Source organism: Notothenia coriiceps, unplaced genomic scaffold (assembly GCF_000735185.1).
Source record: "Notothenia coriiceps isolate Sejong01 unplaced genomic scaffold, NC01 NC01_scaffold00015013, whole genome shotgun sequence".
NCBI lineage: Eukaryota > Metazoa > Chordata > Actinopteri > Perciformes > Nototheniidae > Notothenia > Notothenia coriiceps.
Genome location: NW_011347714.1, coordinates 32,261 through 53,782, shown reverse-complemented (window position 1 = coordinate 53,782; position 21,522 = coordinate 32,261). Strand labels below are relative to the sequence as shown.

The 21,522-nt window shown below is 40.5% G+C and overlaps 3 protein-coding genes across 6 annotated transcripts in view; 1 reads left to right on the top strand and 2 right to left on the bottom strand.

The window, feature by feature from the left end:
• The window catches only part of ttc17 (tetratricopeptide repeat domain 17), a 25,856-nt gene extending 17,744 nt beyond the window's left edge, over nucleotides 1-8,112 (bottom strand). The window contains exons 1-11 of the mRNA XM_010774985.1: nucleotides 7,903-8,112; nucleotides 7,215-7,304; nucleotides 6,741-6,910; nucleotides 6,474-6,582; nucleotides 4,516-4,647; nucleotides 4,006-4,115; nucleotides 3,598-3,745; nucleotides 2,863-3,002; nucleotides 2,158-2,318; nucleotides 1,610-1,722; nucleotides 1,254-1,406 (exon numbers count right to left, since the gene is read on the bottom strand). Of these exons, the coding sequence (XP_010773287.1) occupies nucleotides 1,254-1,406; nucleotides 1,610-1,722; nucleotides 2,158-2,318; nucleotides 2,863-3,002; nucleotides 3,598-3,745; nucleotides 4,006-4,115; nucleotides 4,516-4,647; nucleotides 6,474-6,582; nucleotides 6,741-6,910; nucleotides 7,215-7,304; nucleotides 7,903-8,073 (1,497 nt within the window). The 5' untranslated portion in view covers nucleotides 8,074-8,112. The remainder of the gene's footprint in view (nucleotides 1-1,253; nucleotides 1,407-1,609; nucleotides 1,723-2,157; nucleotides 2,319-2,862; nucleotides 3,003-3,597; nucleotides 3,746-4,005; nucleotides 4,116-4,515; nucleotides 4,648-6,473; nucleotides 6,583-6,740; nucleotides 6,911-7,214; nucleotides 7,305-7,902) is intronic.
• Nucleotides 8,113-8,164: 52 nt separating this feature from the next.
• Nucleotides 8,165-14,003, top strand: traf6 (TNF receptor-associated factor 6). Of its 4 annotated transcripts, none has more exons than XM_010774979.1 (8): nucleotides 8,165-8,240; nucleotides 8,960-9,279; nucleotides 9,443-9,593; nucleotides 10,051-10,209; nucleotides 10,315-10,386; nucleotides 11,028-11,105; nucleotides 11,199-11,528; nucleotides 11,893-14,002. In XM_010774979.1, the coding sequence occupies exons 2-8, from the start codon at nucleotides 8,960-8,962 to the stop codon at nucleotides 12,496-12,498; spliced, it is 1,716 nt and encodes a 571-aa protein (XP_010773281.1). In that variant the 5' UTR covers nucleotides 8,165-8,240; the 3' UTR covers nucleotides 12,499-14,002. The 4 variants fall into 4 exon arrangements, with proteins under 4 accessions (XP_010773281.1, XP_010773282.1, XP_010773283.1 ...); XM_010774980.1 differs by having other exon boundaries at nucleotides 8,223-8,240; nucleotides 8,927-9,279; nucleotides 11,893-14,003; XM_010774981.1 differs by lacking the exon at nucleotides 8,165-8,240 and adding an exon at nucleotides 8,266-8,333.
• A 271-nt stretch (nucleotides 14,004-14,274) lies between these two features.
• The window catches only part of trpm5 (transient receptor potential cation channel, subfamily M, member 5), a 21,531-nt gene continuing 14,283 nt past the window's right edge, over nucleotides 14,275-21,522 (bottom strand). The window contains exons 16-25 of the mRNA XM_010774984.1: nucleotides 19,938-20,196; nucleotides 17,504-17,622; nucleotides 17,226-17,358; nucleotides 16,674-16,848; nucleotides 16,317-16,485; nucleotides 16,039-16,217; nucleotides 15,627-15,759; nucleotides 14,841-14,913; nucleotides 14,644-14,734; nucleotides 14,275-14,521 (exon numbers count right to left, since the gene is read on the bottom strand). Of these exons, the coding sequence (XP_010773286.1) occupies nucleotides 14,376-14,521; nucleotides 14,644-14,734; nucleotides 14,841-14,913; nucleotides 15,627-15,759; nucleotides 16,039-16,217; nucleotides 16,317-16,485; nucleotides 16,674-16,848; nucleotides 17,226-17,358; nucleotides 17,504-17,622; nucleotides 19,938-20,196 (1,477 nt within the window). The 3' untranslated portion in view covers nucleotides 14,275-14,375. The remainder of the gene's footprint in view (nucleotides 14,522-14,643; nucleotides 14,735-14,840; nucleotides 14,914-15,626; nucleotides 15,760-16,038; nucleotides 16,218-16,316; nucleotides 16,486-16,673; nucleotides 16,849-17,225; nucleotides 17,359-17,503; nucleotides 17,623-19,937; nucleotides 20,197-21,522) is intronic.

Sequence of the window (21,522 nt, the reverse complement as noted above, 5' to 3'; positions counted from 1 at the left end):
CCCCCGTTGACAGTTCACTACCGTGCTCTACCAATTTGTGTGGGCTGGGCTGGGTGAGATTCCAGGGCTGATTTTTAGTCCCGGTCCGCCCCTGCCTCCACCTAACTGTGTGTGTGCGGGTTTTCCGCATTGACTTTGATCAAAAGCAAGTACCGGTCAAGGCTGCAGCCAGAGGATGATCTGCGTCTACATTGCATCCCCGCATCATCCGCCTGCGCGCATCAAAGGCGCAGACTCATTGTTCCCACTAAAGTAGGGGTGAGTGTAATAAGGAGGCAAAGTTGACGTTCAGTGTGTTGCCGGGAGCATATAAGGATTTATCCACCATGTTGAAAATGTTAAAAATGTTTAAAACATAAAGATAAAAAGGGCATGTGTGGCGTAGTGGGTTGTCCGTAGGTGTTAGGATCAGGGGTCACAGGTTCAAACCCCACTGCAGTCAGCATGTCGTTGTGTCCCTGGGCAAGACACTTCCCCCCAAATTGCTCCTGTGGGGATTGTCCACAGTATTGAGTATGTAAGTCGCTTTGGATAAAAGCGTCTAACAAGTGACATGTAATGTAATGTAATAAAAAGGTTTTAAAAAGTTATTGTTTAATGTTTTAAGGAGGTGACGCTAATCAGCCAATCAAATCGGTGCAGTCAGTGAGTCAGCACGAAAGATTCAAACACACACACACAGACGAGAGAAGAAGAGAGAAACAGTCGGAGTCATTTCAAATGGCGTGCTCAAAAAAGAGAAAGGTAGACAGCAAAAATGGAGCATTTCATTACATTTTCTCTTACTGGACCTCTTTGAAATGCAATTGAATACCCCTGCATTATAGCAACAACAACAACAACAATAATAATAATAATAATAACAATAATAATTGGGAGGGGGGGCGCAGCTGTTCTTATGTTCTCTGAGGGGAGGCTCACCTTCCCACACTTTGAAAACCCCTGCTCTATATTATTGTCTGCTTTGAGCACTTAAATAAATGCAATTAATTATTAATAGTATCATGTTAATCACTAATGATTTCTAATCCCCTGCAATTCTTCTTAAATATTTGTAAACTGTCCTCCCATTTAAATGCAAGACACAATGTGATCCAGCATTTTCACACATTCCCATTACTGCATTTTGTTTGGTGGGCATTAGCATTGCAGAGGTATCATTTGTCCTCTTAGTTTGATTTGACAGCATTCAACCTTGGGGTGTAAAAGAAAAAAAAAGAAAATAGAGAAATAAAATCATAATCTATTCTTGCCTGTGTGTAATCCAGACGGCTGCCCCAGAGAGCAGCGGCAGGGTCCTGGTCTCCGGACACGGAGGGGTGGAGCTGGGGGCTGGCTACCGTCTGGTTGGAATTGCGCTCTGACACAAGCGCCATGCTGGAGGCCACTGAGACCTCCTCCCCAAACTATGAACAAAGAGAGAAACAGAAAGAACTCAGACACAGAAACTGAAGGAACATGTTCACAGGTAATGATGCTGTGTTTGTTAGCTTCCTTCAATTAATATCCACTGAAATAGTCCATGGAGGAAACAGATTTTGTGTGTTATGGTCTTCCTTTAAAACTTGGTTACTAATCACCAAGTACATTGTCATAATGAAAAACTCACTTGAACAAAGCTGACATGCTCAAACAGATCGCCACGGTGATAGCGCACAGGCAGGTCAAAGGGGCAGTAGAGGCTGAGATGCTTATAACCCAGACGACACATCTGATGGTTCCCTGGAGAACATACAACAAACAACACTCAGATGGTTCTCTACACTTCAGTCTCAACAATATACACTATTATCAAAGCTAACAAATACATTTAAACAAATTGCACAGAAGGCTTGCTAACGCTTGCCTCCCATGAGTTGATACAGTACAGTCACATTGTTCTCTACTCAATTGACAATTCTGTTCTCTGAAGCCAATAGTAAAGCGTTACCTTTCTCCAAAATGATAAATGTAAGTTCACTGCAGAGAACCTGTCAGTTCATCAAATGTGTTTGTCATAATTACGAACATCTGCATTCTTTAATCACAGCAAGTCGACACATCTTTTCTGTACAGCAAAAGTAATGAGCTTTTCTGCAGTGAGAAACTCTTCTATATCCCAAAAGTGATGTCTTGCACACATTAGGTGTTCTCAGTTCCATGTGCGTGGCACCTTACCAAGTTGGGCTTCTTTGGCCATCTGGGTCTCATGGATAATGTTGCGCAGGATCTGCTCTTCCTGCAGCAGCTTGTGTTTGTCCAGTGCCTCCTGCTGGCGGAGGTAGTGATCATGCTGCTTCTGGTACTCCTTCAGTTCATTCAGTGTCCGCTGCAGGGATCTAAAAATAAAGTAAAAATGAAGAAGGGGAAACAGGACAGGCAGAAATGCATAGCAGGGAATAAAACATTAGAAACAGATCATCCGACAACAAGAAGACCTATGTCGATCATCGGTATCTGCACCAAATCCACTCTGCATTCATGAGCAACTCTCTGCCAGCTCAGGGGACTTTCAGATTTTGAATGCTACATAAACAAGTCCATGTGCGAGAAAAACTTCCCTAAATGAAGAAGTGTCTTGGTTTTACTTTTATCACTAAAAAAACCCCAGTAGTGATTAACACCCTAACATTTCTAAAAAGTCCCTAGTAGTCTTAACTTCTAAGCAGAATAAAAGCTTGTTTACAAATAATTCAATTCAACATTTTCACTTTCAGGGAACTGAACTGGTGACAGAAAGAGGGACAATAAAGAACGTATTTTCAGATCTAACCCAAGATCAAACATACTGTTACAGTGGAAGTTTGTTGTTGATGGTGCTTCACAGATGTTTGAAAAGGTCCATATACTGTATATTGTGTGTATTTACGAGTGGTTGCTTACCTGTGCTGGGCTTCCAGGCGCTGCTCCAGCTTTTGCTGACAGAGCACGGCATGTTTCCTCCTCAGGGCCTGCTCGAAGCCTGGCTGGGCCTGCAGAGCCTGCTCGTAACACAGCACTGAGTGGTTGTATTCCCCAAGCATCTGGTCAGACAGCAAGAGAAGAGGACACAAACACAAACACGGATACAGCAGTGGTCAAACGCAGGAGATTTCAAGCTAAAGTCGTTAAAATATAGATATATAAATATTTGTATTTTGCTGTACCTATACATTCAGTAAATAGTATCTTCTATATGTAAAACAAATACAAAAAATAGCTGACTTCTGAACTCTGTCTTATTTGTGTAACGGGAACCCTGAAACTCACTAACAGATGGTAGGAAAGCCAAAAATCCTTATCAATAAACGTGCCAACTCATCACACTCCTGTGGGCCACTGTAGCAATAGCACAGGAATAAAAGCACAGGAATGAAAGCTAGACTACTTAGTTAAGACTCAATTTGTTTGATATTACATTTACATGATAGACTTCAAAAGTCAGCAGACTATCTTGTTTTGTGAGATTTTACTTTAACATTATGCAAAATATATGTAGCAAGCCTTATGCAAGATTTGTAGTGACAGTGTGGAAGCAATAGCTGTTGTTCAGACACCAAACGTAATGACTAAGTTAAAAGATTGTAAGGCTGTGGGTTAAATACACAAACGGTGTAATCTTTTTTCCCTCCAACTTACAGCATAAATGTTGCCTAAGGTGTAGTGGCTGGTGAAGAGATCTGAGGTAAGGTCCAGGGCAGCGTGAGCAAGAATAGCAGCGTCAGCTGAGAAATGGGCACGGTGCAGGATGTTGGCCATGTTGATTAGAGCTACATCCTTGTGCTCCCTGCAAGAACACACACACACACACACACACACACACACACACACACACACACACACACACACACACACACACACACACACACACACACACACACACACACACACACACACACACACACACACACACACACACACACACACACACACACACACACACACACACACACACACACACACACACACACACACACGAATATGAAAACCTTTGAGTAGTTTGACACAATAAACTGTAAACTACTGCAGTGGCCTTCTGTCCTTTACCTTGGAGAGAAATGCAGAGCACGAACCACACAGTCCACTGCTCTCTGGGGCTCATTCTTCATACGCCAGTAAAAAGACGCCATGTTGTAAAGCACCCAGGACGAGGAGTTCTGTAACACACAATCATTAAGATTACCATCACACACACAATTTCCACTGCTTCAAAAGGACTGACTGCTTATTGTAAGATATCCATCTATGGAATCTTTGTTCTCAGCAACAATAATAATATAATATAATAATAATTATAATAATAATAGTCATTGGTCTTCTTCGCTGCTTTTGGTGTATTTTGTGGCGGAAGAACAGCGCCACTTACAGGCCCAGGCCCGGCATATGTACTACAGCGTCTCCTGTGTGTCGAGCGGTCTCGTGTGAACGGACACGTTTCTTGAGTCGTTTCCGTGAGGACGGAAGACTTATTTGAAATCAACTTCGGTTCGAAATCGTTTTCTAAGTCCATGGTATTCGTATGGTTTAGTGAGTTAAAGCCGTGCAGGCAGACCTTACCCTCAGTAAGCCGTGATGGATGCGATGGCCCACATCATCCACACTGCGGCCCAGTTTATGAGACAATGAACTAAAAATGGGATCCTCCTTAGAAAGCAGTGGGGAGGTCAAGTTTGCCCTCTCCTGCACACCCTGGAACAGAAACAAGGGAAGTGAGCTAAATGCAAACATGTGATCAGTCACACAACAGTTTCATCATTGTTTTGTCCATAACAAGCAGAGCACCAAATATCTCAACTGACAGAATGGCTTTCTGGAATTCTAAGAAAGTATTTTACGTCTCGATAAACAGCACACTTGAAATAAAGCCTTATTCAAATAAATATGATTTAATGGTGAGCACCCAGTGGACTTTTCATGTGAGGTAAGACAATATATGTGTGACTGAATGAAATAAGACAAAGCGATACAGGTTTGACACTATGACCATATTTAAATATAGAGTTTGTTTATTGTTACTTGCTCACAAAAACAACATTTTTACCCAAAAAGCCTATTTTTTTTTTTTAAATGTAGTCCGACTTGAGCTCGACCTAAAGATACAATCAAGTTGTTTTCTTGAGCCACAGACAAAGATAAAAATGATTTGCATATGCCCAGAGCAGAGACCATATCTATTGCTAAAATGACAACAGAATATAAATGAACCTATAAAGGACTTACATCATACCAAATAAAGAACCTTATTAGTAAACTGCAACAAAGGCTTAGCTTTTTCTTCGGAAACACAGCCAGCTTCTCTCTGAGCTTTACTGGATTATTGGACTGTCAATTACTGACATGCAGCATCCACTCAAGGCCTTTAGCGTGCATTTGCCATTTTAGGGTCATTACTGAAGATAATTTCAATACTCCCTAGTGCATTGTATTTGATAAGGGCGGATGGTCTTCCCTTTTTAAGAAACGTAATAAACTACAGTCATAAATCCGCAAAGACCTTGTCAGAATATGTCTTATCTTTGGTGCACTTGATCTATGTCCAGGCCTAACTTGCTATAATGACCAGCTGGTGCTTCAGTAACCCTGTACCATACTGCTGTTGATGTTAGCAGATCACCGGTTAAACATTTAAATATGCAAAGCCAACCAACAAATCAAAACACATTCAGGACCATGTTTGACTATCATCCCATATCTTAGCTATGACTGATTTAACTGTGAACCCATTTTCTGGTTGCAATTTATTTTCTCCTGTATGCCTTTGTTCTTGCCTTAACGTAAATAATCTACCAGAGTAAACAGAGCGCTGCTGTAAAATGTCAGCTCGACAAAACTAAAGGTTAAATACACTCCCAACAGATTGCTAACTTTTAATGAATAGAAATGCAGGGTATATGCAGGAATCCTGAAGTCAAATGAAAGACCTTTTAAGACCTTTTTTAAGACCCTTTCCATACATTTTAAGACCTCATCGCCACTTGGAGTTTTAACCGGTTACATTGGCGACACACTTTACCTCACATTGACTATATACAGTATTGATTGTCCTTCCTCCTTATCTTCCAACCATTTGGACGCAGACTTGCATTTCCCCATAACGATGTTGTTTAACAACCGGCGGAAACGGAGCTTCGTGCACTATCAAGCAGTGAGCGTGCAATGTCCTGTTCAGATGACGTCAAGTCCAACGGGATGCCATAAATAAACTACACAGAATCACACTACACACCTACGCAATGATTACATTCAGGCAGACTGTAGAATACAACCTCTTTGGACAATTAATATACTTATTGAAAACAAGCTACAAAATGCCTTGGAAAATACCGTTTAATACTTTTTAATAGCCTTCATTTTCGCTAAATTGATTTATCAACTTTTAATACTTTTTAAGACGCCGTGGACACCCTGACATGGAAGAAATCTTCTTTTAAACAAACCTGAAGTGCATCCCCACCTTTAAAGAGGTTAAAACTGACTTATTCTAACTAAAGTTGGATCGGTTGGCCTCTACTCACCCTGAGATGCTGGAAAGCATGGATACTATATGGTAGTTCAAACACCGCACAGTCAGGCTTTTCTAGATCTGGGGGCAGAGCTGACCGAGAATCCACAAAATCTTCAGGGCTATAGGAGAGCAGAGAAATCTTTTTAGAACGACAATTTTATCACTATCATAGAGAGACACTGAACACACTTGTAATGATGCCCGAACCACTTTGCAACATACATTGTAGAGATAATAAGCAAGTCGGCAATGACCTGTTTTATTGAGGAGAGCTTACCTGATGTCTTTGCTTTCTAGGGAAATATAAGTGCCATCATAAAGGTCCAGGTCTCCCAGGGGAACCTTAGCCATGACACAGTCTGCATCCTCTTTGTAGTGTCTCTGTTCCAGCCCTGTGTCTCTATCCTCATTCTCTTCAATGTGAATTTTTTGCGCCACAAGCTGTTTCTGCTCATGAATAAACAAGCACAATCCATCAGAGGAATAGTAAGCAAACGAAATGGACACCTGACACAATAAATAATGGATATAAATAAATAAAGTAGTGATGGAAGGCAGTAATGTTCGAAATAAGAGAATGCTCTATTCCTCCGCACATAACTGAGATCAATGTTACCTCATTTATATGCACAAATTAATCTGAATGCAATAAACAATTATGATAGAGGAATTACTCAGAACGAATACTCAAAGAGAAACTCACTGAAAACATGTTTGCACATGAAACTGACAAAGTGAAAGCCACACTCACTTCCAGCTTCTTAAGGTAGTTAACACGAGTCTCTTGCCTCATGAAGATCACAACGTCTAGTGGATGCTTCAGATTCAAAGGTGAGTCAACCTGAAAACGAAGATACAAAATAGTTTGGTAAGGCGGATCATCTACTCACCATATTAATTCCGATGGCAAACAGGTTACCGAGTGGAATAATCCAGTCGATTGAAATTATATTAGGGGACGTCGGAAATAGTCTATACATCTTTAAATCCTGATGCAACGTTACAAATCGCCAGCTCAGCCCATTACAGCACTAACACGACCTTTATTTCTGGATGAAGGTAGCTGGGTGACACTTGTCACCAAAACAATGCCTTATTCCTGGCATAATAAATACGCGGTTTACAACCCAGACGTTATCATGGGCATGTAATATATTGGTCATGTTGACCTCAAACACCTAACGATAACGTCAGGTTTGAGGTGGCCAATGTAAGCTAACTGACTTAGCAAAACAGTATATTGTTAACGCTACCTCCTAACCTTATGTAACGTTACCGAGGCTGGCATACTGGCTTTGCTGAGTTTGAATAAAACACTAAATGTACGTTGACAAACCACATAACAAAACGTTACCGTTAATTCTAATAAATATAGCTTTACAAGCTAGCCACCTAACGTTCGCGTTAGCAGGTCAATGAGCTAGCGTTTACTGTCATACCTGTTGTTGTATTTTTCCATCCTCTGTGACAACCCAGTGGGTCGTAGCTCCTCCGGTGTCCACTTTAAGTATGCAAAGAAGTATAAAAAGCTTCCCCTGGAATGACGTTTTTCGCGAATAGCTTAGACGACAGGGCAAAGACTCAGGACAGATTTTCCTGACGTCCGCCATTTTTCTGTCTCATTTTGCTCTGTGGCAAAGGCGGGCAACCTCCGGCCACCGGGCGGCGCTCCCGTTCACACCGGGCCAAAACTCAACAGGTTTACTTTGATGACGTCTGGAAAGGAAAACAGGAAACTCTGTAGAAACGAAAAGTTCGATACGTTTTCAAGGCAAAGGTGGGTAGAATTACATTAAAAAATCATTTCTGCTTTCACAAATAGAGCCAGTACCTGAACATTGTTGATGCTAAAGAGGAGGCTTGTTTGCTGGTTAGTACGTTTTCTTTGAATCGCTCTTTAGCGCAGTGATGTACAAACTTGCAGTTCCGCATCCATGGGCATGACTACCACATCAAGTGACAACATTGTTCATTGTGTTCAATTATGTAACTGCTATGATAAAGTGTGGAATAATCTCAGTGTTCGCTAAGGTGCCACTCGTTAAGTAAGGGCCTTGATAACTAACGACATATTTTAAACTTGTCAATATAGGTGCAGCTTCACCTGAGTTTAGCATGAGTTGACAACGCCAATGACTTGCTATTTAAATATATTCCTAGATATTTGAGCTGCACTGTATTTGGGTTGACAGTAGTATGTTTTTGAAAAAAACAGAAAATGCATTAATTCATTAATCTCAAGGTAAAAATTCAGGATTCAAGATAATTGTCAGTTGATAGTTCAGGAAGTTGATGGTTAGTAGGGTAAGGTAAATCCTCGATAATCCTGTGTCCCTTTTCTGTTACATTCAACATTTCTGAGCTTTGTTCAGTACTTTTGTAGGATACCTTCAATGGTTGATGATGCAAAACATTGAATACTGTAACATAAAACACAAGGCTGTATTTCTTTTACCATTTCAGGCCTTCATTTACCATTTTTGTCTCACTCCACAGATGGCCTGCTTTGGAAGCAATAAGGGAAGTTTGGAGGAGGACAGCTATGATGGACCTGTTGGTGGAGAGCTGTCCGGCTGTGCGTTGGCAATGCTGGAAAAGGAGCGAGAATCCCTCCCCAGCCCATCAGAGAGCCCTGGCAGCAGCAGCATCTCTGCAAGTCTTCAGGCCGCTGCCCCCATCCAGGGCTATGATGTGGAGTTCGACCCACCCTTAGAGAGTAAATACGAGTGCCCTATCTGCCTCATGGCTTTAAGGAATGCCATTCAAACACCCTGTGGTCACCGTTTCTGCAAGAACTGCATTGAGAAGTCTATTCGGTATGCTATTATACAACCTTCTAAGAATAAATGTGCTCTAGGTACAGTGTGCCTAAAAAAGGCAAAATGTTCACATTCCTGCATACATATTGAGCACAATGCAGAAGCTGGCATTCTTTGGGCTTTTACCTAAAGTATACATGTTCTTCCTCTTGCAAAACAGTGATGCAGGACAGAGGTGCCCTGTGGACAATGCAAGACTGTCAGAAGACCAGTTGTTCCCGGATAACTTTGCCAAGCGGGAGATTCTGTCGCTAATGGTTCGCTGTCAAAACTCTGGCTGTGCTAACAGAATGGAGCTCCGACATTTGGAGGTGAGCATTATAAACTAAAACAGGCATCATGGATTTCAAATGCAACCAAATGCACGAAAAACAGATAATTTAGTAAACAATTCAAGGAGTTTACACAATTACTTTTTGTAGCATAGTTCGCTTTGAATTATATGTACATCGTTGTTATTACTTGGATCTGTTAAGTTGCTGTCTCATAACATGTTATTGTGATCACTTATGGTTCCATCCATCTCTAAAAAGAACTGCGTCAATAACATATCGTAATAGAAAACTGGCAAGAAATAAGCTACTTCCCTTGTCTACACCTACTTAGTCAGGACAGAAACTTCCTTCAGGCGTATTTGGCATCTACATAAATGATAAATGCCAAATAAGAACAGAATTCTTCTCTGGTTTGAACTATGTTATGTGAACCGTTGCGGTTTTACTACACAATAACATTAATTGCATTGTTTCAATATCTTTTTCCTCCCAGAAACATATGGCGAAGTGTGAGTTTGCCACAGTGCCCTGCCCGCAGTGCCAGCAGTCTGTGAGACAGAGCCAGATCGAGGAGCACACAACTGTGGAGTGCACGAGGAGGCCTGTGTCATGCCCAGATTGTCTGGTGTGCTTTGTTCACGAGGAGAGAGAGGTAATGTGAACTCACTTATCTATTTGCTCTCATTGGAAAGTTATCAGCTGAATTGTTAATCAGCGGGGATTAGTCTCCTTACAATCTGTTTTGGTTTCTCATCAGCTTCATGAGCAGCAGTGTCCCTTTGCCAGTGTGAAATGCCAGTACTGTGAGATGGATCTCCTCAGAGACCAGGTGAGCAATACAATCACAAAATATGTTAAAACGTGGTGAATCAAAATATTAGTTGGCAATGTTCATTAAGTTGATTGTTTTTTTTATACAAAATTCATAGAGTTGTGTTGGAAGTTCCAAAAAACAACAAGAAAACGTATCTCTGATTCAATATTCACATAAATAAATCAGTTCTAAATACTTCAAAATCGCTTGTTACGTTTCAAAAGGCATTGCATTCACTATTTGGGTAAATTGGGCAGCTTATACGTTCCCACTTTTATTGTTATGTATTTGATATAATATGAAATATCCATACAATATGTAACTTAGTCACGGGTCAACAGTTTAATGTTGAAAAGGGAACCCTTTTTAAGGGAACTTATTTTATCAGCAACTTTGTTAAAACAATGGGGAACCGTTACACACCTAGTCACTTTGAATGTCACAGCTGATGTGGGCTTCCACCAGTTTCCACAGCAAGTGCCATTGATGATATGTAAATGTATTTCTGTTTAAGACAGGAAATGTGTCTTGTCTTTCACTTTCGCCACAAATATGCTATGATAATAATATAATATATATTGATAACTGACTTGTTGGAATCCTGATTTGAATAAATAGATCTAAATGAAACTAAACTGATGATGTTTTTGTTTCAGATTGAATCTCATTGTGATGCAGATTGCCCAAAAGCACCCATCGCCTGTAACTTTAGCACCTTTGGATGTAAGGAAAGGGTATGTAATCAAGTTCAAGTCTTATACTTACGTTGAAAAACATCTTTGTTCTTAGTCGCAGATGTCACAAAGACAAATGTTTTGCCTGTGCAGATGCAGCGACACAACCTGGCTCAGCACATGCAGGAGTTCACTCAGATGCACATGCGCTACATGGCCGAGTTCCTGCGTGGCCTAAGCCTCAATGGCACCACACCCAAATCCCTGTGGACGCTAGGACCATCTGTTTCCTTAGAGGATCAGGGAGCAGGAGCCACAGCAGCAGCCTCAGCCTGCAGCGGGCCCCGAGGAGCCGCAAGCTGCAGCAGCAACTGTGGCCCCAGTCCGCCTACTGAGGAGGTCCAGAAGCTCAGGGACTTGGATGGACGATTGGTAAGGCAGGATCACCGGCTGCGGGAGCTCGTTATCTTTAAAGAAACACAGGTAAATGATGTCCTCGGGCCTTGACAGTATATCTTTACTGTGTGTGTGTTTTTGTAAGTGTTTTTAGCATAATCTAAGAGATTTTGAACTGATTGTGTCTGCACAGGAGTGAGCTGAGCCACAAACATCTCATGGAACAAACTTACTTAAAAATAAAAAAGATAGCGCTTTTCCTGGTGCTCAAAGCGCTTGACAAGCAAGTAAAAAAAAAATAACAACAAAATAAAAAAGTGCTAAGCTAGGTGGAATAAGGGCAAAGGGTTAGTGGATTAGGAGTTGAAGGCAAGAGTGAAAAGGTGATTGTTTGAATGATGTGAGAGTGTTGGTGGATCTGACGTAAACTATTGTTCCCTCTCTTTTGCAGTCCGGCCACATTGCAGAGCTCAGGCGCCGAGTGTTGTCGCTGGAGGAGACGGTGAAGGAGCTGGAATCACAGCAGTGTCACGGTATCTTCATCTGGCGCCTTAAAGGTTTCTCCTCCCTCCTGCGGAACCAAGAAGCAAGCCTGCCTGTGGTGGAGCACAGCCCCGGCTTCTACACCGGTCGCCCCGGCTACAAATTGTGCCTGCGCCTACACCTGCAGGCCCCCAACGCCCCGCGCTGCTCCAACTACATCTCCCTCTTCGTCCACACCATGCAAGGAGCTTTTGACGGGCAGCTGACGTGGCCGTTCCAGGGAACCATCCGCCTCACCATCCTGGACCAGGGCCCAGAGGGTCAGCACCACATGGAGGTGATGGAGACTAAACCTGACCTGCAAGCCTTCCAGAAGCCAACCATCCAGCGCAACCCCAAAGGATTCGGCTACGTCACCTTCCTGCACCTGCATCAGCTGAGTCAGAGAGCCTATGTTAAAGATGACACTCTGCTCATCCGCTGTGAGGTCACACCGCGTTTTGACAATGTGATTCACCGCGAGGGCCCAGCAGTGCAGCCTAGAGGACCAGAGGCCACAATTTCGAGAGACTAAAACCTAAAACTTTAGTTTGGATGTCAGCGAGGTAGTTCTGCCATTGTTTGAATACCACTTACTTCATATGAATTCATACACATTAGGATGAGGTAATTGTATGTTCACACACATTTAAATTTTGGACTATGCAAATATTTATTTGTTTCCCAGCTTTCAAATGTCAGTGTGTTTTTTTTAAAAGTACAATCTTTTTATTTTACATTTGAAATTAATGTTCTCACCCACAAGGTACCCACAGTCAGCACACCTCATAAGTACATGTTACAAGTACATAATAGACAATTATGTCAATCAGCTAAGAATGGCCATCCGCTCTTGTTGTAGCTGTTGGGAAACGCACTGAATGTTGAAGAGCTCCCCGTGGAGCTTTTGACCCGGCGGGCACTATAGATCATTTTATTCTATACACCATCTTCTAGTAGGAGACACACAGATTCACATGTATGCACGAGGACATGTGGGTGATGAGACAGACATTCGTAATGACTGCAGAGGGTGGTGACAAAAAAAAAATATATAGATGTTGTTGCCCTCACCAAATTATTTTAAAGAATTGTTCAAATAAACATCTTGCATCTTATTGCTTATTAATGATATTCATCCAAAAACATGGAAACCTGAAGAACCTTTGTTATGTCAATGCGGAGGGTGAACTTTTATTGGAGTAAGTGGGGTGGTATGTTGGAATAGGATCTCCATTTATTTTAATTAAAGCAAAGAAACAAATCTGATATTTGGTAACGGTAATGGGAAGTGTCTTGGTTATGTTCGAGCCAAGGATGAAAATGTATTTGTGTTTGCAACAATGCAAAAACCTCCACTTTGCAAAATAATTATTGGGTTGGAAATGCCATCAACACAATTGCTGGACAATAGTGCATACAGTGTATATTGTGCTTATACAAAATGTCCACAGGGTACCATTGTTAAGGAATATAGGAAATTTATGCGTTTTCCAAATTCTGCATTTCATGCTTCACTAGTTTTCACTGTACTGTTATTGGGGCCTCACTAACATAGTAAGATAACAAATGATGCACCTTTCTCACTAGGAGTTTCTCTAACCTAGTTTCAGCACTGCTGCATGACATATTACAAAGTTACTTATTTAGTTTTCTTTATGGTGCATTTTACACAAGCTCCTACCGTATGTGACATTAAATGAATATTTGAAGAGTAGACATAAATGCAACATCATTGTGTCTTTGCTTTAAACCAATATGCTGCCTGTTTAGCCTTCACATGTATTATTGACTTTAATATATTGTATTGTTTTTGTTTGGTTTGTTTGTACATCTGGAGTATTGCATAGTTGTGATGTGACTGTGTATCAAATGATTTCTTTAATGTAAATGATTGAATGAGATAATGTTTCCTATGCATTTATTTAACATACGATCCAATACTGATGAAAATAGCCTTAAAAAGAAAGCTCAGCTTACTTCATCTTATACATTTTTTTATCTAAATTATGTAATTTTTTGGTGCACTAAGGTTAAAATATGTCCTAAAAGAATAATAACATTATCTTGTCTTACGACAACGGGATGCAGCAACTATTAATGTGTCCTGAAATGCAATCTTTTACAGATGATTATAATTTGGCAAATCTTTTCAAATTGAAAGCTCAAATATTTTAAGAATTAAATGAATTATTTTCTTAAGATATATACACATTTTCCTGCACCATCATTCAATAACCATGGCAACATCTGAGAAAAATCCAACATCATTTTAATCATTTTAAGTCCAACCAAATAAATCAATCCCAATTTTACCCCTATCAAATGTATTATTATATATTGAAAATCACAAATATAATAATGTGTATAGCATCATAAATAGCTTCGTGTGAGCCACCAGTTACTGTTACTCTATTCGTCGATGTAAGGGAATTTCTTGTTCGCTCCATATCCTGAGTGCCCTGGTTTGGCTTTAGCCACTTCCTGTTTGACTTCTTTCTCTGGTTGACTTTGAGGTGAGTCTGTGGAGCCGCTCGCCTGGTAGCCTGTTAGAGACACTGAAATATAATGTCATATTAATATAAAATGAGGTTAAAATCCATACAGAAGTACAAAGGTACCATCACTTTATTCTACTTAACTATGAGTCAATCTTTCATGTTTTCAGTATTTGACTCACTTGGAACTTTTGGAGCATCTGTCCCGCACTTCAGTGTGCTTTGAGAAAAGCACTCTGCCATCCAGGACAACACCTCTCCGCAATATCTGACCTAGAGACGAAGCAGAATGACTGAGGGTAATGCAAACTGTCACAGTACAAGTTAGTATGAAATATGTTACTGCAACTTGATTATGTGCTTTTGAAGTCACTTTTACCTGAGCCTCCATGGACTGCTGTCGTTTCTCCTGGTCCTTGAACCCACCGACAATCCTCAGCAAGCTCTGAACCCTTGGTCACAATAAAAAAAACAGTTATAATCAAATTCAATGCTGCACCATCAAAAATTAAAATCACCACAAGGGGGCAGAAGAGCTTTAACTTTAATATTGCTAACTGGAGTGCCTGCAGATCCTAGATGTCTACTTTCTGTAGACAGATTTGATTTATTTAGAATCTGTTCCAAGTGACCTGATATCTTTGTTTTGTGTTTCTTTTCTAACAAGTGCCTTCACTTGTTTAAAAAAAAAAAAATGTTATTCCACACATGTAGTTTAAAATATGTAACATTTATTGATTTCAAGTTTGTCATGATTTATACTATCAGACTGTATCTGATGGGAAGGGGGGGTCCACTCTCAGTTATTTTGGAAGAGGGTCAGATGCAGCAGATGCCTGTGGAGGGTTGGTGGTTTGATCCCTCGCCCCTCTATGAACGCTTGTTTGTGGATAAGTGAAAGTTTGCAATGTGTAAGAGCTTTGCGTGGTCAATGAGTCATTCACACAGATTTCCTCCATTTTCTTTTAACATTATTATGCACATTTTCACTGTAACCTTTTGTTAAGTCATAATATTTTGTGTTTGTAATGTATTGTGACCAAATGCGTTGTTATATTTTATGATAAAGTGTTGTAGGATGAGGGTTACACAAGGACCACTTTGACACATTACATGCTAAAAAGATGATATCTTCTGATACTCCTTTTACATTGCAAAACATTACTTTGAAGAGGTGCTCTTGAGTCTCTCCTCGCTGCTCTCCCAATGCTGCCGCTCCAGCTTGGCCAGGTAGTTCTCTTTCTGCACCGTCTCCCATGTTATCAGCCTCTGGTCTAGCCCCTCCGGCAGCTCCCTCTCTGGTAAAAAAAAACACACACACACACACACACACACACACACACACACACACACACACACACACACACACACACACACACACACACAGGGAGGCAGTCCAACAATCAATTCACCAACAGGCAATTTCCATGAATAGAACAGGTGAAGGACAGAGATAAGCACGCAATTTGTTTCCAGTGTTTCATTTAGCCAGTTAATTGTTTCAATATCTGTTTGGAATAATGGCTAAATAGTGCGTAGTGGATATATATTTCAATACACAGACATAACATTCATACCAAGATGCTCCTGCTTGGACGCAGGCCTTTTGATCAGGCTAAGGAAGAGCTGAGAGAGGTGGCTGATGATGATGAAGGGTGGGGCGAGTGCTGGGCGGCTGTGGTACTCCACTATCAGGTTGTACCTCTGGAACTTCCAGAAGATGTCTGTGTTACCCTGCACTATCTGGAATGTGTAGCTGTAAGAAAAAAAAAACAGTAAAATCAATGTTTTGGGGGATTTTATGTTGTGTAAATAAGTCAATTGCAAACGGCTTTATGTATTCCCATCCTCTGACCTGAACATGGCAATTAGCAGGTTTAGCAGCAGGACATTGGTGACAAGAAGGAAGATAACCAGCAGCAGGATGACCAGCCAGTTGGCATAGACGTTGGGACATGGCGGCCGTAGGCCCAGGATAATCTCCTCGGAGTTATTGGTGCAGTTGATGTCAGGCATGTGAGCAGCTGTGCTCCGTTAATGAAAGAACAAAAACATGTGAGTAGAGGGAACAAAAACATTCAGGCTAACACAGCATCCCTGATTGCACACAATTAAAATATAACATTCAACGTTTACACATGAGTGAACAGACCGGATCTGAAATTCTTGTCTTCTGGATACAATGACAAAAAAAGAATATCATGTAGTTTACCATCTATGTGCTCTAAAGGGATCTGGCCAAAGATGTGCAGGTAGGGGCGGTACAAGGCCCTGCGGAACACCCAGTCAATCCTCGGGTCATTGGGGTGGAGAAGAGCCTGCGTGGCGACGCCATACGCAATCATCCACACGCTCAGGAAAAACAGGAAGAAGAAAACGTCCTTTATCTGTTGGGAAAACACACACGTTTGTATTGTATTGTTATCATGGACATCTGAGGGTTGTCAAATGTACAGTTTATTTTATTGTGAAGAATCATCATGGTGAGGTTTTTTTCTTATCCTATCACAAAAATGTTGCTATATCTGTATTGTATATTATTCAAAATGCTAACTAATAAATACAGATTAGCAGAAGCAAATGTGGTTGTAAGGCCAGAGAGAGGTTGTGTGGGTTAATTCCCCAGGCCCTAAGCCTTCTGGAAAGATGGCCCCCTGAAAAATATGGTTGAAAAGCCCCAATCTGAAGTCTCAAGTCTGAACACAACTTGAAGATCACATAGTAAGAAATGCTTATATATGTTATAAAGTAGTGCTTTTATCACCATTCTTTCCACAATGATGATCTTGGGGCCAAGCTGCTTATAAATGGCAAAGATGTGGATCAGACGCAGAGTGAAAACCATGAAGTCGATCGCCAGAACTGTCCTTCCTGCTTCATAAGTTTTCTTCGCCATCCTACAGGGTCAACGAAAACAGACATTACTGTGTGGACTACTTCCCATTCAGTGACTCATTTATTATATCCTAGACCTTCATGGCAACACATCTAGAGCATCTGCACTGCTGTGTTGTGTTAACAATGTCAATGAAGATCATTTACCTGCATGAAACCCCAACGACAAAGAGTGAGATTGCAACCATGTCGCTCTTGTTCCAGTTGTCCTCCACATAAAGTTTGAACTTCTTCAAGATGTTCATCTCTTCGTCCGTGAAGAAGCTCTGTGTCATTAAAGAGAAACGTTCATTCATCATTACACATCATGTACGCTTTTGAAACATTACAAAAAGGTAGTTCATTAGTAAACCAGAGCCAGTCATTTTTCACAACATTAACTTTGCTTTCTTTTCTACATCTATCATATTTGAGCATATTGTGTGCTTTAGTAGCATTAGTCATTGGGTAGAAAGCAACTTGTATAACAGTTTAGCTTTTTTACGAATTTTATTTTAAAGGTAATACAACTTCTATGTCTATAGAGCTTTGTAGACATACATATGTTTTGTAATCCGCTTATACCAAGGCATTTTTATAATTATTAGCCATCATGATTTCGAAAAAAAACTCTTTATGAAGCATTTCTATGTATAATGACTTACAATGTCAAGTATTATAGCACTTCATTGTACACTGCGAAGATCATTCCCAGAGTTGTAATACATTTTAATATTTTATTATGTCCTATTTTGCATTTGAACCATATCCTTTATGCAGTATAACTATATGTAATGCATTTTCTGTATTAATATTGAATTAGTAGAATACAAAAATATTCAAATATATATATAATAATATAATCATATAATATTTGCAGTAAAAGTATACATGGCACTATTATCATGTTTGTATTGTGGTTTTGCTAATAGTAAGTATATAGTAAGTAATTTGACCTAATACGTCATTTTACTTTATATCGAGTTAAAATAATTGTTATGAATTGTTATAAATATAACGAGAGCTTATACTGTAACTATAGTAACACACTGCTCAAATAACATTATCAAGCATGATATACATGTGCTAATGATTATAATGTATTATAGACATAGTAATTGCAAGTGTTACTATTGAAATATACGATATACAAGTTTTAATGTGTTGATTGATACCTTTTTTGAAAATATTGTGACACTAACATAACATGTTGTACTATGGGACTGAAGTATAAAAAGCATTACTTCAGAAAACATGTTTCTAAATGTCCTATTCAGACACACCTTCAGGGCCAAAGGGAGTTATCAGGTACACAGCAGTGTCCACAACTCTCAGCCCTGTAAGATGTTTCTTGCACTTAGAGCAGAAGGTGAAGTTGTCTCCTGTGGTTCAAACAGTAAAAGTGCATCAAGAAAACAGTGCTTGGTCCCAGGATGGAAAAATTGGTTAGAGGACAAGCTGAGGAAAGCATGTTGCTTTCATAAAGTGATAGACTGAGTGTCCTAACCTACGTACTCTACAGGCCACATTTGTATAATCAGCACTACCACAAGTGCTTAATTCAACCGTTATAGTTCAAAGTTTAAGTGGGTTTAAGAGACAGTATTATTGCACAAAAGAATGAAATAAAAGCGGTAGGGGAGTCAGGACTTCCTTGGCATTTCATCTGCAGAACCGCTGATGGAGTCTGACATTTTCGGGCATAAATGATTTTCAAATAGAGCTGGAAGGTAACTAGGCATAAAGTGTAGACTTAGAGGCTGAGGGGAATACGATCAAATGTCATCGCTGATGTATTGGTATTGCAGTGGCAGTCATATATTCTGTATAAATAACAATGAAACAAAAACACAGATTATGTAAAATCTCTTGGACACTGATGTTATACAAATTGTCTGGAATAATACGCTGTTTGCACTTTAATGTAAAAGGAAGAAAATTCTACACCAGCATTGGCGAGGTCTGTCGATGTAATGAGACGCTACATATTGCTGCCAGCCCATATCAATTCATGCAACAGCATATTGGTTTTTGTGAGAGCGAGCAGCCTTGCACCAGCCCATCCATCACATTTAAAAAGCTGTTAAACCTACACTCTCTCAGTTTGCCATGACAACTATGGTGAGAAGCAAGGCCCCTGTGGCATTGTCTTCCTTTGGGGACAGGCGGGCCCCCCTGGGCTTGGGAGAATGCCAGGGTCACACAGTAGAAACACTATGCTTCTTTATTTGAAGTCCTCTGCCATAGTTCTGTTCAGCTCAGGGACTTTCCAGAGATACAACTGATCTCCCTCATCTGGGGCTTTGTGCCCAGGGGAGGTGGGCTCAGTGGGAGCGGTGCAATAATGGCTCCTGCCTCTCTGACCTGGCTCACTGAGAGGGAGTCAGGCAGAAAGGTGAAAGGCTCATGAATCCGGAAAAACCCAGAGAAAATGAGCTAATTTTAGCAACTCATATCACCTCCTACTCAGATATGGCTGACTTCTCAGGTCTGAGTGCTGTCATGCAAACACATCTAATAACAGTGCGTCAAAATGTGTGTCACACTGCACTGGGTTTTTGATTTTGTGAAATGTTATTATAAAGTCATCCAATCAAGTCACCTGTCGAATTTCCTCGAGCACCAAGGTGAAGACCCAGAAGTAGAGCATGATCTCCGGGGCTCCGGGGCCTAAGGGAGGCGGTGGGCGGAAGTCTAGCAGGAGTACGTAGGTGAAGAGGAAGAGGAAAGCGAAGTACATGATGACATTACCAAGGAACACGGTGACAGGAGCATTCCAGAAGCGACGCCAGCGGCGGATCAGGTAACGCCACCAGACAGAGGCACAGCTCTGAGCTGCAGGATCTCCAGATGAAGAGTCCCTGGAGAACAGAGAGTAGAGATGACACTTGAGAACTATTTTCGGTCAAAAAACAAACAAGTGACAAACTAACAAGTATATAATGATGTGATGATTGGAGCAGGGTACGATCTTTGATATTGTTTTAGCTGTTGCTGGTCAGGTTTGTTGATTCAGGCTAAACATACTTCATGTTGTATGTTCTGCCGTCATGGACATTGTCTTCTGTGGTGAGTTTTAGCATATTTTTTTACTAATTTTCATTGTTGTATTATTGTGGTTTTTTTCAAGTATTTGTTTGTCCTGTGTTTTACTTGGCTGCAAAACAAATTCTAATTGGGGTCATTAAAGGGGAATACCACCTAAATTAAGAATTTGTAAGTCAGTTTTAATAGCCTGAAACCTTGTCTCAAAACTTGTGTTGTTGCCAAGTATAACGTTTGGGGCTGCTCCATGTGCAATGAATGGAAGACTGATTTGGTGCACTGTAAAATATTACCATGATTTCACAATATTTAGCTGTAATATTTTACAATAAATTACTGTTTTACCACCTTACAGTCTTCACCTGTAATGTTCACAATATAATTTCACAGTGAAATCAATACAGGCATAGTTAATTACTGTGAATGTACAGGATAAATATTTACCAGGATTTCACAACATGTTACTGTATTATTTCACAGTAAAATACTGTATTCAGACCCTCCTCTGTGATAACACAACAAATTAAGGGATTTTCTTGCTTTTATCGCTCTTGCTGGCTTTAAATACTAATTGCTTTCTTTGGTGCAGGTTTTACTTAAAGGTCCCATGTCATGGCCATTTCCACTGATTATAATTCCATTGTTGAGGTCTACTAGAATAGATTTATATCGTGCAATTTTCCAAACTCACATTGGTTTCTCATACAGCATCTCTGTAAACTACGTGTATTCACTGAATTTCACTCTCTGCCTTTAAAGAGCATCTTGCAGGGCTTTTTTTTTTTCTACATTTATGCTTAAACTTGCTTGAAAATTACAATTAAAAAAGTGAATGTAGGATTTGATATGTTATACGAGACATAAGGGCAGGAATTCAGAGGGAAAGGAGCAATTTAGAGCTCTACTCTTAAAAACGGCTTTTTTTTAAGGTCATACGTCAAACGCGTCATATTACATAACAAAGGTTAAACATCTCCGCTCTCTGACGGCCCGTCCACACAGCGGCGTGCGTTGAAGCTTCAACGCTTCTGCCCATTCACTTTGAATGGGGTGACGTCACGCTTCGCCGAACTGCATTGTGGGGAGCGTAGCTACGCGTTGCTCGCGTTGCTCGCGTCAAAAGTTGAACCATGTTCAACTTT

What these genes read in the sequence shown, in the direction of transcription:
- traf6 (XM_010774980.1), top strand. Translation starts at nt 8,960, where the DNA reads ATGGCCTGCTTTGGAAGCAATAAGGGAAGTTTGGAGGAGGACAGCTAT. An exon ending in TGCATTGAGAAGTCTATTCG is followed by an intron (nt 9,280 to 9,442) that starts GTATGCTATTAT and finishes CTTGCAAAACAG; the next exon opens with TGATGCAGGACAGAGGTGCC. An exon ending in TTATCTTTAAAGAAACACAG is followed by an intron (nt 11,529 to 11,892) that starts GTAAATGATGTC and finishes TCTCTTTTGCAG; the next exon opens with TCCGGCCACATTGCAGAGCT.